Consider the following 14,836-nt stretch of genomic DNA (forward strand, 5'->3'; position numbering starts at 1 on the left):
TGTTTCTCGCATTTTGTCTATTCTATTTCCAAGATTTTGGATCATCTTTACTATCATTATTCTGAATTTTTTTTCAGGTAGACTGCCTCTTTCCTCTTCATTTGTTAGGTCTGGTGGGTTTTTATCTTGCTCCTTCATCTGCTGTGTGTTTTTCTGTCTTCTCATTTTGCTTATTATACTGTGTTTGGGGTCTCCTTTTTGCAGGCTGCAGGTTTGTAGTTCCCGTTGTTTTTGGTGTCTGCCCCCAGTGGCTATGGTTGGTTCAGTGGGCTGTGTAGGCTTCCTGGTGGAGGGGACTAGTGCCTGTGTTCTGGTGGATGAGGCTGGATCTTGTCTTTCTGGTGGGCAGGTCCACGTCTGGTGGTGTGTTTTGGGGTGTCTGTGGACTTATTATGATTTTAGGTAGCCTCTCTGCTAATGGGTGGGGTTGTGTTCCTGTCTTGCTAGTTGTTTGGCATAGGATGTCCAGCACTGTAGCTTGCTGGTCGTTGAGTGAAGCTGGGTGCTGGTGTTGAGGTGGAGATCTCTGGGAGATTTTCGCCGTTTGATATTATGTGGAGCTGGGAGGTCTCTTGTGGACCAGTGTCCTGAAGTTGGCTCTCCCACCTCAGAGGCACAGCACTGACTCCTGGCTGCAGCACTAAGAGCCTTTCATCCACACGGCTCAGAATAAAAGGGAGAAAAAGTAGAAAGAAAGAATTAGTAGAAGTAGAAAGAAAGAAAGGAGGGAGGGAGGGAGGGAGAGAGGAAGGAAGGAGGGAAAGAAAAAAAGAAAGAAGATAAAATAAAATAAAATTAAGATAAAATATAATAAAGTTGTTAAAATAAAAAAGTAATTATTAAGAAAAAAAAGAAGAAAAAATTAAAAAAAAAAAAACGGATGGAACCCTAGGACAAATGGTGGAAGCAAAGCTATACAGACATAATCTCATACAGAAGCATACACACTCACAAAAAGAGGAAAAGGGGAAAAAATCATAAATCTTGCTCTCAAAGTCCACCTCCTTAATTTGGGATGATTGGTTGTGTATTCATGTATTCCACAGATGCAGGGTACATGAAGTTGATTGTGGAGCTTTAATCCGCTGCTTCTGAGGCTGCTGGGAGACATTTCCCTTTCTCTTCTTTGTTTTCACAGCTCCCGGGGCTCAGCTTTGGATTTGGCCCCGCCTCTGCGCGTAGGTCACCAGAGGGCGTCTGTTCTTCGCTCAGACAGGACGGGGTTAAAGGAGCCGCTGATTCGGGGACTCTGGCTCACTCAGGCCGGGGGGGAGGGAGGGGCACGGAGTGCGGGGCGGGCCTGTGGCGCCAGAGGCCGGCGTGACGTTGCATGACGTTCCAACAGCCTGAGGCGCGCCGTGCGTTCTCTCGCGGGAGTGACCCTGGATCCCGGGACCCTGGCAGTGGCGGGCTGCACAGCCTCCCCGGAAGGGGGTGTGGATAGTGACCTTTGCTCGCACACAGGCTTCTTGGTGGTGGCGGCAGCAGCAGCCTTAGCGTCTCATGCCCGTCTCTGGGGTCCGCGCTTTTAGCCGCGGCTCGCGCCCGTCTCTGGAGCTCCTTTAAGGAGCGCTCTTAATCCCCTCTCATCGCGCACCAGGAAACAAAGAGGGAAGAAAAAGTCTCTTGCCTCTTCGGCAGGTCCAGACTTTTCCCTGGACTCCCTCCCGGCTAGCCGTGGCGCACTAACCCCGCCCCGGCGGGCGAGCAGACTAGCCTCTCAGGCTGGTGAGTGCTGGTTGGCCCTGATCCTCTGTGCGGGAATCTCTCTGCTTTGCCCTCCTCAGCCCTGTTGCTGCGCTCTCCTCCGCGGCACCGAAGCTCCCCCCTCTGCCACCCGCAGTCTCCGCCCGCGAAGGGGCTTCTAGTGTGTGGAATCCTTTCCTCCTTCACAGCTCCCTCCCACTGGTGCAGGTCCCGTCCCTATCCTTTTGTCTCTGTTTATTCCTTTTTCTCTTGCCCTACCCAGGTACATGGGGAGTTTCTTGCCTTTTGGTAGGTCTGAAGTCTTCTGCCAGCGTTCAGTAGGTGTTCTGTAGCAGTTGTTCCACGTGTATATGTATTTCTGGTGTATCTGTGGGGAGGAAGGTGATCTCTGCGTCTTACTCCTCCGCCATCTTGAAGGTCTCCTCAAGAGCTCTTTTTGATAGGGTCATCTGGAAAGGCTGCTTCGAGAAGATATTTGAGCTAAGACTTGAATAACGTGAAGGAGTGAACCAACCATGTGAAGTTCTGGGGGAAGAACGTTAAGGAAGAAGGAACAGCAAGGGTAAACACCCCAGGCAGAAATGAATTTGTCAAGTTAGAGGTGGCAAGAAAGCTCCTGTGGCTGGAGCAGAGTGACTGGGTGCGCTGGAGTCTTGGTAGGAGATATGCTGGAGGAAGAGTCAGTAGCCAGAGAGTTTAGGGCCTTGAGGACTGAGGTAAGGAATTTAGGCTGTATTCTAAGGTGAAAGGAATTGCCTTGAATAAGTGCTTTGTGCTAAAGTTCCTAGAAGTAGAATTGTTCTTTCCTAAAGATAGGACTTTCAAGCTGACTTTGGGACATTTCCCCAATGGGACTGCATCTTTAACATTATAATTAAATCAATGAAAAAAAGGTTTTAATATATAATTTTATATAATTTCTCTCTATATATATTTCTGTGTCTGTCTGTCTGCCTGCCTATCTATCTAGAAAGAATAAATGAAAATGAGTTATGCCTTAGAGTTTTTGATTTACAATAGATGTGGTACATCTGTATTTCTACTCTGCTTACTCTGATTTTCAGAATCAAGAAAATCTCAAATCTGGAGAACCTAAAAAGCTTAGATGTCTTGGACCTTCATGGAAATCAGGTATTGTTAAAGCCCTTTCATTTCTTTCTTATTTGAAAAAGCTCTAGGAAATTTCGTATGAAAGTTTTAAGAATTATACTTGTGTTGAATTTTTCCAAAGTTACTTTACTGATTCAGTGAGATTAGCTTTGGTATTAAGGTATTAAGCTCATTTATATAAGGTTTGGTAATTCCTCAGTGGTAAGAGACAGATAAAACTTATAAAACATTTAGAATTCTTATAGTTATGACAATTTTGATTCTTATTTAGTCTTTTATTAACTTATAGCTGACCCCAACCCAAGAACTAGAATATTACTAATGATTTTCTTCTACTTAAGTGTTCCTTCTTTATTCCAAGACAACACTATTCTGGATTTCACATTTATCATTCTTTTATTGGTGTTTTTAGTTGGTTTGATCACATATATAAGTGTCTAAATAATGTATTGTTTAGTAGTATTGTCTTTTAATTTAAAAAAAAGGTGTCAAACTATATATTGTCATCAGTGTTTGCTTTTTGGATACAACATTATGTTACTGAGTTTCATCTATTTTGACTACATAGCTGTAGTTTATCTTTATTGTTGTATGTTCCATGGTTTGATTACACAGAAACCTTTTTCTCTGTTTTATTATTGATAGACATTTGGGTTGATTCCCTTTTGTTTGTTTGGGTTTTGTTTCCTATTAGGATAGTACTTCTAAGAACATTCTTGTACACGTTTCTTCCATACATCATATGTACTCTAGGGTATATATCTAGGAGTGAAACTGATGGGTCACAGGTTATTTAAATGTGTAACTTTAAAAGTTAATGCCAAATTGTCTTCCAAAGTGATTGTACCAGTTTATACTCCCACTAGTAACACATAATAGATCCTGTTGCTTCACATCCTTTTCAACATTTGGAATTTTCAGACTTCTTAATTTTTGCCAATTGAATTGGTATAAAGTGGTGTCCCCTTATGGTTTTGATTTCTAATTCCCTGATTACTATATAACCTTGGATCATTATTCCATTTGATTAATTTGTCTACCCATATATTTGTCTGTCTTAATTTCTCTGTCTGGTTTGTTATGTTCCCTCTCCTTCTTATTCTCTTGCAGAGCATCTTGGCTGTTTTTTAACCCTTTGCTCTTACATTTAAATTTTAGTCTTTGCAATATGAGTACTTATTTATAAATAGCTACATGAGCTACATACTCATGCAGAAGGTAAAACCTCTCCTGAGGTGGTAAGTGTACATGTTGGGGTGATCTGGGAGTCCCTGCCTGTTGAGAACAAATCTCCCACTTGCTGGGAGATTGGTCAGGTGTAAACCTCAGTGTGATCTCTTTAGGCCTTCTAATAGCTGTTAGTCCTAACTGTTTTGTTGAAAAGCTAATATAATTAATAAAACCTTGATAGATGTATTAGATAGGCCACATCTGCTAGGTTCTAATCTCATCCCAGCCCCATCTATACGTCTGCCTGTGTGTGCACTCAGACGGAGGAGTGTTGATGTCTGGGAATTGTCCAACTCTGCAGGCTGGTTAGTATCACTCTAGTCGAGGGAAAGTTACCCAGTTAGTTAGATGGTGGTGGAAGAGGAAGAAGAATTAGAGTCTTGTCAGTAAGAGAGCATCATATATAAAGGCACTGAGACTAAAAACAACATGATAGGTATGTTTTACTTCTGGAGAATTTAGCACATGTTGAGGGATGGTGAGAGATGAGGCAAGAGAGGTAGGTCTAAGGCCAGACTGTGGAAGGCTTTATATGCCATAGTAAGGAATTGCTGTTTTATCTTTCTGTAATCCACTATTTTAAATGTCATTCATCAGTGAAACATTTTATGGTAGCAATATTTTTCTTAAGTTTATTTTAAAATGTATATATGAGAAATAAGATTTATGTGGTTTTTATATTATAATATACCTTTAAGAATTCATGGGCATTACCCAAGATCTATAAGAGCAACTGGTAAATGGATAATGTATCACTTGGTCTAAATATTAGACCAAGTCACCTTGTTACCTTGTTAGCTGACCTGTGTTATGTGTTAAATGAAAATCTGAGTCTTGTTTCAAATATTTAAATCCAATAAACAAAAATTTGGAGTATTTCAAAGCAAAGACAGTCTTGGTGACTAAAAAGTCAGGAGATAGACTATTCAAGTTGAAACAACGTGCAACTCTAAAAAAATAGCATCAGGTAGTTAAAAAACTAAAAGAAAATTAAGTGACTGTTTTTTGTGTTTTGAATTTACTCCATTGGAAATAAGAATGATACGTGATGTACATTGTGAAATGAAATATAATTGGCTTATGGATGTGAAAACATTGATAGGAATAGTGAGTGTTCAAGAAACAGATTGGAGAATGTAAAGAGTTGAGGGGAGGTGAAACTGGAGACAGAGAACAGCTGAGAGACTAATTCAATAATCTTGGTGAGAAGTGATGGCAACTTAAAGTTGTAGCGATAGAGATATAACAAGGGGGCAGATTGGATAAATATTTAAAAAGTAAAAACATTAAGGTTTAGAAATTGATTGTATGTGAGTAGTAAAGAATACAGAGGAATATGAGAGGTTGACTCTCAATTTATGACCTAGATTTTTTTTGTCTACCAGAAAATGTTCTCTTGGTAAACACTTGCTTTAACATGGACACAAATGTGCTTCAAAAAGAATCTTTTCTTTCAGTGACATCTTTTCCTTCAGGGAGAGCTGACTCCTTCTGTGGTTGCTTGCCTGGAAGCAGATGTCTTTCCTATTGCTGAGTAGGAAGGTTGTCTTTATCCAGATAGAGCAGTCTGGGTTACTAGTATACACATACATAAGACTGGAGTATCCAGCTTTCCTAGACATACTAAAAAGCTCTGCTGTCTACCTTGAGACTCTCTCTTATCAGTGTGACCCAAGATTAGGCTTTTGAACATTCCTATCATCTCTTCTTCTGGCTGTGAAATTTATTAACTGATCAAGAACGCTGCTCTCACCCTACACCACCTTTTTTCTGAAATTTCTGTCATTTGCTCTATGCCTGTGACTTTGTCCCTGGCTGCAACAAGTAACAGACTATTCCATCAGAGATGCTGCACACAATTCTGACCTGTCTGATTGCAAACCAAGAAGCTGAACAATATCCCCAGTGACTTTTTTTAAATTACAGAATGATACCTATATATAAGAGTTAACAACGTTTCTTTTCAGAGTGACCAAACTAAAATGTAGGCATTCTAATTATATGTCCCACCAGGACCAAATAGAATTGGAGAAAGGTAGTTTTCTAAAAGAAATGTCCCAGGATTATTAGCAGAAGGGAGAATACACCATATACAGGTTATGTACCCCTTCGTTCTGTATATTTATCTTTCTTGAGTTCAGAAAAGCTTTATGTATATGTATAAATGTATGTATATATTTACATATTGCTTTGCCATATACCTATCTCTGTTTTTTTAGTATTTTAGTAGAATTTCTCAAGCTTATGCTGTTATTATTGATTTTCTACAGTGTCTATTTTACTTTTTGCTGATTCTATACATTTTAAATTCTGTCACCTAGTTTTGAAATGCTTTTGTCTATGTCTTACTGTACAGTTCTGTAATCTGCAAATACTGATAACCTTGTTTCTTCTTTTACAGATTTTATTTTCATTTTACATTAGTTACACCAAAAATCTCAGGACAAATTTTAAAGCATGATCATATATTATCTTTATATATTATTGAATTTGTGATAAATATACTTAGGTTTCTCCTCTTGAATGTAGGTGAAATCTAGACGGTATTTCTCGAATATAAGAGAAGGTCCAAACAATATCATAGAAAACTGGATTATAAATCTTAAAAAAAAAGGTTATTTTAGCCAATATCTGCTTTGAAGTGTTAAATAGAAATTTTCAAATAATATTGTGATGGCAATACAGATGAGAAAATTAATCTTCAGTGATTGTGAAATTTGTTTTAATGTTCAGAAGAAAAGTGTGTGTATAACTCATTGTTGCTTAAGTACATTACATGAAAAGGTTGAAGCCCTCTGCAAGAAGCCCTATTTCTGGGTCATGTAGAAACTCATCCCGTTGTGCTACGCTTGTTGTATTACAGTAGTGGGGCTGAAAATCATGTTGAGCTCTCATCATTTCATGGGCTATACCCTTTAACTTATCCTTACTTGTGCAACTCAAATTCCTCTGCTGCAGTTCAGTGCTTATGTGCATGTGTATATTCCATAATTCAAGTCCACCATATTGTACCCTGCCTAAACATTATCTGTCTCCTCTCTTAAGCAGTTTCACTAATAAGGAATATCCATCCTCACCCTCTACTGGGGATCCTAGTTCCTTGAATCTTTTCCATTCAGACTCTTGATTGCTCTCAGGATCCTGCAGTATAAATGGAGAATTAACAAGGGGAACTTGGTATCATTCCTTTTCCTTGCCTTTTCTCTCAAAAAGGTAGTCTGGTTTGATCCAAACATTGTGAGCTTATGCCTTGGGCTCACAGTTTCTATTTCACAGCTAGTATGTATATTTCTCTTTACCTTCATGGGACCTGGCACAGTGTTGGGCACTTAGAGATGCCCAAACAATGGACTTACTGATTATTTGATAAAATATACTTACCATGGTCAAATTATAAAATATGTTCTGTTAGTTAATCTTCACAAGTTAAGTAACTTCACAATATCTACAACAGAGGAAACTGGAAATAGATTTTGAAATGTCTTCATATAAACTTGTCACTGAATTCAATGACTGTGTCTTTTATTTTTATAACATGCACACCTGAGATTTATGCCTGCTAATCATCCCTTCCTCATTTTTTAACAGATTACCAAAATTGAAAATGTCAATCATTTGTGTGATTTGAGAGTTTTAAATCTTGCCAGGAACCTCTTAAGTCATGTTGATAATCTTAATGGGCTGGATTCACTAACTGAGCTTAACCTGCGACACAATCAAATCACTTTTGTGGTGAGTATTAAAATGGAATCAATATGTGATTTCTGGCTTTTCTTTTAAGGGAATGAAATAAATGTTATAGCATTGCTTTCTGCAAAGTAAGAATCTAAAGTAATTTAGTTTTTTTCTGAATTTAAATTGCGGATATAATTGTTAAGCTTTATAATATTTTGATTTGGGAAGTGTTGTGGTGTTTTCTATTCTAAAAGATAAATGTAAAATTAGGAGCACAAATGTTATCAGTAAATGAATCAACAAGTGGTAAATGAATACTGAATCCTTTCCTGTGTTGTTATAGGAATAGAATTAATAAGAAAGAAGGTTATTGTTGACTGAAAGTTGATAACTTGTTGCACTGAGAGGGAAAAGGCACAGAGAGGAGTGGTTGAGGGCTGTGAAGACATGCATAAATATCATATTCTTTGCAGTTTTTCAAAGGCAGCTTGGTATGGTGGAAAGAGCATTGTTACATAGGATATGAGAGGCTAAGTGCAGGTCTGCTTCAGCTCTCATTATCTGTGTGACCTTGGGTAAATCACTTTAACTCTGTAAGCCTCAGATTACTTTAAAATGAGGACATAGGGCTAGATCATCTCTAGAGTCCTTTTTGGCTCGCTGGCTCTGAAGAAGGATATAAATATGGTAGAAAGCTGGCATGTGAGCAGAAGGAAGAGTTGGCATCGTGGGGACAAAACTATAGAAAGGCTACTCTGGAACTCTGAGGATGAACTTCATTAGATTTATAGTTTTATTCAAGTTTAGCAACTAAATAACAGCTTGATGCTCAGGTATTTTGAACTTGTGCATATATGAAGAGCTCTAGAAATACGACTTTCAGCTGTATGACATGATACAGGCCAAGAAGACATCTGAGGATTTATAAAAACATTTGTTCTTTTAACAAGTTTTCTTTGTTTACATGCAATAGAAAAACTACATTACGTTTTCTTTGGGTATCATTTAAGCACTTTTAAAGGTAAAATCTGATTCTTAACTTTTTCAAGACATTGAGTTCCTTAGTAAATAGTTAAATGTACTGTAAGTGGTACACTGGAAAAAGCTGGGAGACAGATGATGCCTTATCTCTAGGCCTCATTTTACAGATTGGTTTCATTTTGAAATTTTCCCAGAAAGTCTCAGCCAAGTAATGCTCATATCTTCTAGGAGGTTGGGATAATTTCAGAACCTTCTCTAAGACATGGATTTATCCCAGAACCTCTAAATTCTGCCAGCTCTTTCCCCAGATTGGATTTAAATATTGGAAATGGCTTGTTTATTTTAAAAGACACCCATATTAATCTGTTACATTGCTGTCTCTAGAACTGTTCAGACCGGACTTAATCTGTCCTAGGGACATTGGGTATGGTAACAATCCAAAAAGCTTTGGTAGAGTGGAGTACAGAAATCTATTGGCCTTAGCATATTCCTGTCTATGTTTTGTCTTTCATTTGGAAAATGTATTATACACATCCAGGAATTTGCTTACTGAATTTTCTATTGAGTATTATGTCTGATCATTACTGTTTATAGATTAGGCAGCAGTAAACATGGAAAAGGAAATTGTCTTAATTTCTAAAAGTGAAAAAGATTTATTAAGTATACATATGGTATAATTATCATGATAATAAGTATCATGCATATTAATTGATTGGATATTGTTAATATATGTGTAAGAAAAGATCAGAAACTTTTCCAGCTCTATTTCTTTTTTTTTTTTGTGGTACGCGGGCGTCTCACTGTTGTGGTCTCTCCCGTTGCGGAGCACAGGTTCCGGACGCGCAGGCTCAGCAGCCATGGCTCACGGGCCCAGCCGCTCTGCGGCATGTGGGATCCTCCTGGACCGGGGCACGAACCCATGTCTCCTGCATCGGCAGGCGGACTCTCAACTACTGCACCTCTAGGGAAGCCCTCTATTTCTTTTTTGAAGCATCCTTTTCCTAAAAGAGCCAAGAGACTTTTAAATCTGAGGATTCTTTTTTTTTTTTTTTAACTGTCTCTTCTTTTTTCCAGGGTCAGTTATCATACTAATTCTTTTTGCTTTTTTTTCTCTTATGGTTTTGATTTTCCTCAATAGCTGGTAATCCTTAAATGAAGGACTATGTTAAGGAGTGGCTGGCTCTCCTGTGCAGCTGAATAGGTCTTTTTAACCATAAAATCTCTCCCTAGAATGATCACTAGATTTGTGTAAGCTGTTGAATCCCACACATTGGCAGACCTCCCTTTAGCGTGAGTGGAAGAGAATAGGCAGCCTCACTGTGTAATGCCAAAATAAGAAAAACTACTTTGTGTATGTGTGTGGGTGTGGGTAAGAAGGACTTCAGTAAGTTTTGTGCCAGCTGAAATTGCCATTCCTTTTCCCCCTCTGGTTCTACTGTAGCAGTTATTAACAATCTCCATAGATAAAATACCCATGCTGTCCATCCTTCCTTGATACTGTTTGTTAGAGAACAGATCCTGAGGCTTTAGCTGAGGTTTTCTTCAGCGAGCTGCTCTTTACCCAATGCGTGTGTGCATGGCAGGGGTGGGAGTGGGCTGGGGGTGGGGTGGGTTTGCTGGTGTTCAAGGAATGGCTGTTGAGTAGACATCTTTAATAACACATCTACTTGATTAGCCACAGTTACCCATAGTCCATGCCTGTTCTTTGTATGTACTGACTCTGAGCGTGGAAGATGGCATTCTTTTGGAAGGAATCGCTGCATTTGCAGTGCAGCATCTCTCCTGCCAGTTCTGAGCCGCAGTTTTCTCTGTTCAGGGTTATCTCCAATAAGATCCTATCTGCTTTCCACCTTCCTGAAATTCATCAAAAATATTGATCTATTAATAGCTCTCTTGTTTAAATCATGTCCATGCTTTCACTCATTTTGTGTATTTTATGTTTGTTTCGCCCATTGAATCTTGGGAAGGAGATGAAACAAAGGCATTATCTACTTTACCATCTTATCAGAAACCTTCTTCACTGGTATTTTCTATATAGAAAAGTCATTGTTTATTGTATTAAATTCACTGATCTTTTTCTTGTAAACTTTATAAATTTCTAGCCAAATGTCTTTTAAGTTTATATGGTATCTTTCCCTTTTAAAAAACTATGAAACATTTCAGACATTCCCAAAGAATAGGAAATAGTATTACAAACATTTGTATGTCCACCAATGAACTTAATAAATAAAAACCTTTTAAATATATTTGAGGCCTACTATGTAACCCTCCTCCAACACATTCCCTCCCTCCTTTGCAGAGGTAACCACAGTTATGAATTTGGTGTTTATTCCTATGCATGTCTTTTTCCTTTTCCTGTATATATCCCTAAACAATCCCATATATATACCCCTAAACAATGAAATCATTATTTTGCATGCTTTTAAGTGTTCTGTAAATGATATCATCAAACTGTACATATCTTCTGTAAGTTACTTTTATTATGCTTTGAGATTTATCTATGTTGATACCTGTAGCTCCAGTTCACTAATTTCCATTGGTATATAGTATCCCACTGTGTGATTGTAACTAAATATTTATTCTTCTCTTTATGGACATTAATATTATTTCTAATTTTTTGTTGTTAAGAAGAAATAACATTTTTGTACATCTTTTTTGTGCATAATTATAACAATTTCTCCAGGACAGTGTCTTTCAGACATTTTTTACCCATAATCTATGGTAGTAAATAAAATTTACATTGAAACCCAGTAATTAAATATATATTTATATGAGTACATTATAAATAATGGAAACAAGCATTTCATGACTATACCTACCCTTACTGCAATCCATTCTGGTATATCCTAGTCTATTCTATCTCATTAAAAAATGTTGGTCTCACAAAAAGTTAGTCTCAATCTACTGAATTGATTTCTTGACGAATGAAAAATTAGTTGCAACCTGCATGTGAAAAATAATGCTCAGTGGTGGATACTTTGGAGAAGCATTGCTGGGTGCCAGGATTATGCACATCATTTCATTTTATCAGCTAGCACCACGTTTTTCTCAAAGTGGTTGTACCAAATTACATTCCCATCAGCATTACCCGAGGGTTCCTTTAACCTCACAACCTTAGTGACACTTGATGTTGTCAGACCTTTTCATTTCTGCCAGTCTTGTAACTATAAAATTGTATATATTATATTGAGATTTTAATTTTAATTTCCAATGAGATTGAATGCCTTTCATCTTTTTTTCATTTTTGATATTGAGATTGCCTCTTCTGCAAATAGCCTTATCCTTTGCCCACTGTAATAACTTTTTTCTTCTTTTTCATATTGATCTGTAGTATTTCTTTTGTTTCTGCTGTCTTTTGAGAAACAGAAGTAAAAATCATCAATAGTTTCCTTTATTGTTTCTTCTTTTTGTTTGAAAAATCCTTTCTTATGGGCTGAGGACATAAAGGTATTTTTCTGTGTTGTCTAACAAGAGTTTTAAAGTTATTCTTCACATAGAGGTGTTTCATCTATTTGGAATTCACTTTTGCTTGTGATGTGCAGTTGAAATCCAATTTCTTTTTTTAAAATTTTCTCATGGATTACCAATTGTCCCAGCACGTTTTATTGAAAAGTGAATTATTTTTGTTCTTCCCGCTCCCCTTGGCAGTATCTTAATTTAGCAAATTAAATATCCACACATGCATGGGTCTGTGCCTGGCCTCTCTGGTCTGTTTATTTGGTCTCTATCCATGTTCCAATATAACACTGTCGTAATAACTATAACTTTCTCTTATGTTCTAAGAGCTAGTAGAATGAGGTCCCCAATCTTCCTTTCCCTTTCCTTCCTTTCCCAGCCTTCCTTCCTTTAAAAAAAAATTATCTTGGTCTTTTCTTTTTCTGTATACACTCTGAAAATAGCATGTTAAGTTTCACGAATAACCCTACTGGTCTGTTTGATTGGACTATCTTTTAAATTGAAGACAGCTGACGTTTTTATGACATTGCAGGCTCAATATCATAATGTGAACATGGTATATTAATATGAATGGCATAGTATGACTAGAGCACATTTCTCAATTCATATGTCTCATCTGATGATTTTTATGCTTTTCTCCATAGAACACTTATTTGTTTTTTGTTAGATATCTTCCATATATCTTATACTTTTTTGTTGTCATTGTAAATTTTTTTGGTCAGAAATAGATTTCTTACTGTTATTAGTATATGGAACCACAGTTGGTTCATTGACCTTAAATCCAGAAACCTTGCTCAGACACTTAACAATTCTAATAATGTGTCTGTAGATTACCTTAGATTTTCTGGTTAGACAATTATAATTTTTTTTGAACAATGGTAGTTTTTCTTTAATCATTATATATTTTGTTTCTACTTATTTGATTGAGCTAGACTGAAGTTTGATTTAACCTTTAGTACAAAGTTGAATAAAGAAACAAAAGTGGTCATCCTTGCCTTATTCCTGATTTTAAAGGAAATGCGTCACTGTCTATGTTTGCTAACTGCCATTTATCAGTCTGAAGAAATTGTCCTCTATTTTTAGTTTGCTTAGAGTTTATATTATGAATGGTTGTTGGATTTTATTCAATAATTTTTCTACAATCCTTAGACTGATCATATGGATTCTTCTTTAATCTTAATTTTGAAAATTATATTACAAGATTTTTGTAATGATAAGTCATTCTAGCATTTTGGGTTGTTATGTATGTTATGGGCTATATAGCATACACATTCCTTTTTTGTTTGCTAATATTTGATTCACAATATTCACAACTATGTTAATAAATGATATTGGCCTGTAATTTCTTTTTATTGTTCTTTTCTGCTATCAAGGTCATACTGACCTCATAAAATAAGTTGAAGAGTGCTTCCTGTTTTAATATTCTGTGATTCCCTATTTTGATTTCCTGTTTGGTATAAATCTCAGCTTATATGAGATAAAGATGATCTGTTCCTTGAGTATTTTGGTAGAATTTTTCTTGTAAAATAGTCTGCATGGTTTTAAACCGTTGACTCAGTGTAATAGTGGACATCAGTTTTGATACGTTGTAGTTTCCTTTCATCTAAATTCTTATTTTATTTTTTGACTGCTCTATCTATAGTCTTGTTCCTCTTGTGACTTCTAATAATGCTTATTTATACTTTCTTTTTTCTTGATCAGTATTGTCTGAAGTTTATCTTACTAGTAGTTTCAAAGAACCAGCTTTTAGCTTTCTTGAACCCCTCTTACAGCTTTTAAAAATATTATTTTTTTGACTTTTGTTCTTATCTTTCTTAGTTCCTCTATTTAAAAATTTTTCTCTCTAAAGTTTTGTGTTAGGTATTTGATACATTGGTTTTCAGTCTTTTTTATTTTTTGATGTAAGCATATAAGGCTATAAATTTCCCTCTAACTGCCACTTCAGCTTCTTCAAAGAAGTTTTGAAATTTAGTATTTTTATTATTATTTAGTTCTAAATATTTTCTAAGTTCCATTATTTATTTGATCCAAGTGCATATTTAAAAGTGTATTTAAACTTTTTGATATGTATGGATTTATTACTCTTTTTTTGTCATTCTTTTCTAATTTAATTGCATTGTGGCCAGTGAATGTTGATTATATGTAATTGGTTTGTGTTAAGGTTTGCTTTATTGCCTAGTGTGCAGTTACTATTTATAGTCAATACTTAGTATATTTGCCTAGTACGTGGTCAGTATTGAAAGCTATGTTTCTAGGTGCTTACAAGATTTAAATTGATGTATCTTCCTGGTAGATTGTTTCTTTTATAATTATGTATTAACTGCCTTTATTACTAACTCCTTCATTTTGTAAGTATTTTATCAGCGTGGGCTACATGCCAAGCACCGTTCTAAGTATGTAGTATATATCATGAAGCTAACAATACTTCTTGCCTTAACATTTATTTAGTCTAATGTTAATATCAGCTTTCTTTTGGTGGTTTTTTTCCTGGTATATGATTTTGATCCCTTAACCTTTTTAAAATTTAAAATTTTGACATAATTTCAGAAACTGCTGCAGCAATAGTATAAAGAATTCCCAGTACCCTTCACTCAGAGTCCTTAAATGATAACATTTTAGTACATTTGCTTTATCCTCTCTTGATCATTCTCTTTCTTCCCTTCTCTTTATAGCTACC

The 14,836-nt window shown here is 36.5% G+C and overlaps 1 protein-coding gene across 6 annotated transcripts in view; it reads left to right on the forward strand.

Moving 5' to 3' along the window:
- LRRC49 (leucine rich repeat containing 49) overlaps positions 1–14,836 on the forward strand; it is a 128,990-nt gene that overhangs the window by 15,040 nt on the left and 99,114 nt on the right. For all 6 annotated transcript variants that reach the window (XM_067752104.1, XM_067752099.1, XM_067752111.1 and 3 more), the window contains 2 exons: positions 2,772–2,838; positions 7,636–7,779. In XM_067752104.1, the coding sequence (XP_067608205.1) occupies positions 2,772–2,838; positions 7,636–7,779 (211 nt within the window). The remainder of the gene's footprint in view (positions 1–2,771; positions 2,839–7,635; positions 7,780–14,836) is intronic.

The sequence above is a fragment of the Pseudorca crassidens genome, chromosome 1, assembly GCF_039906515.1.
Source record: "Pseudorca crassidens isolate mPseCra1 chromosome 1, mPseCra1.hap1, whole genome shotgun sequence".
In the NCBI taxonomy this organism is placed as follows: Eukaryota; Metazoa; Chordata; class Mammalia; order Artiodactyla; family Delphinidae; genus Pseudorca; species Pseudorca crassidens.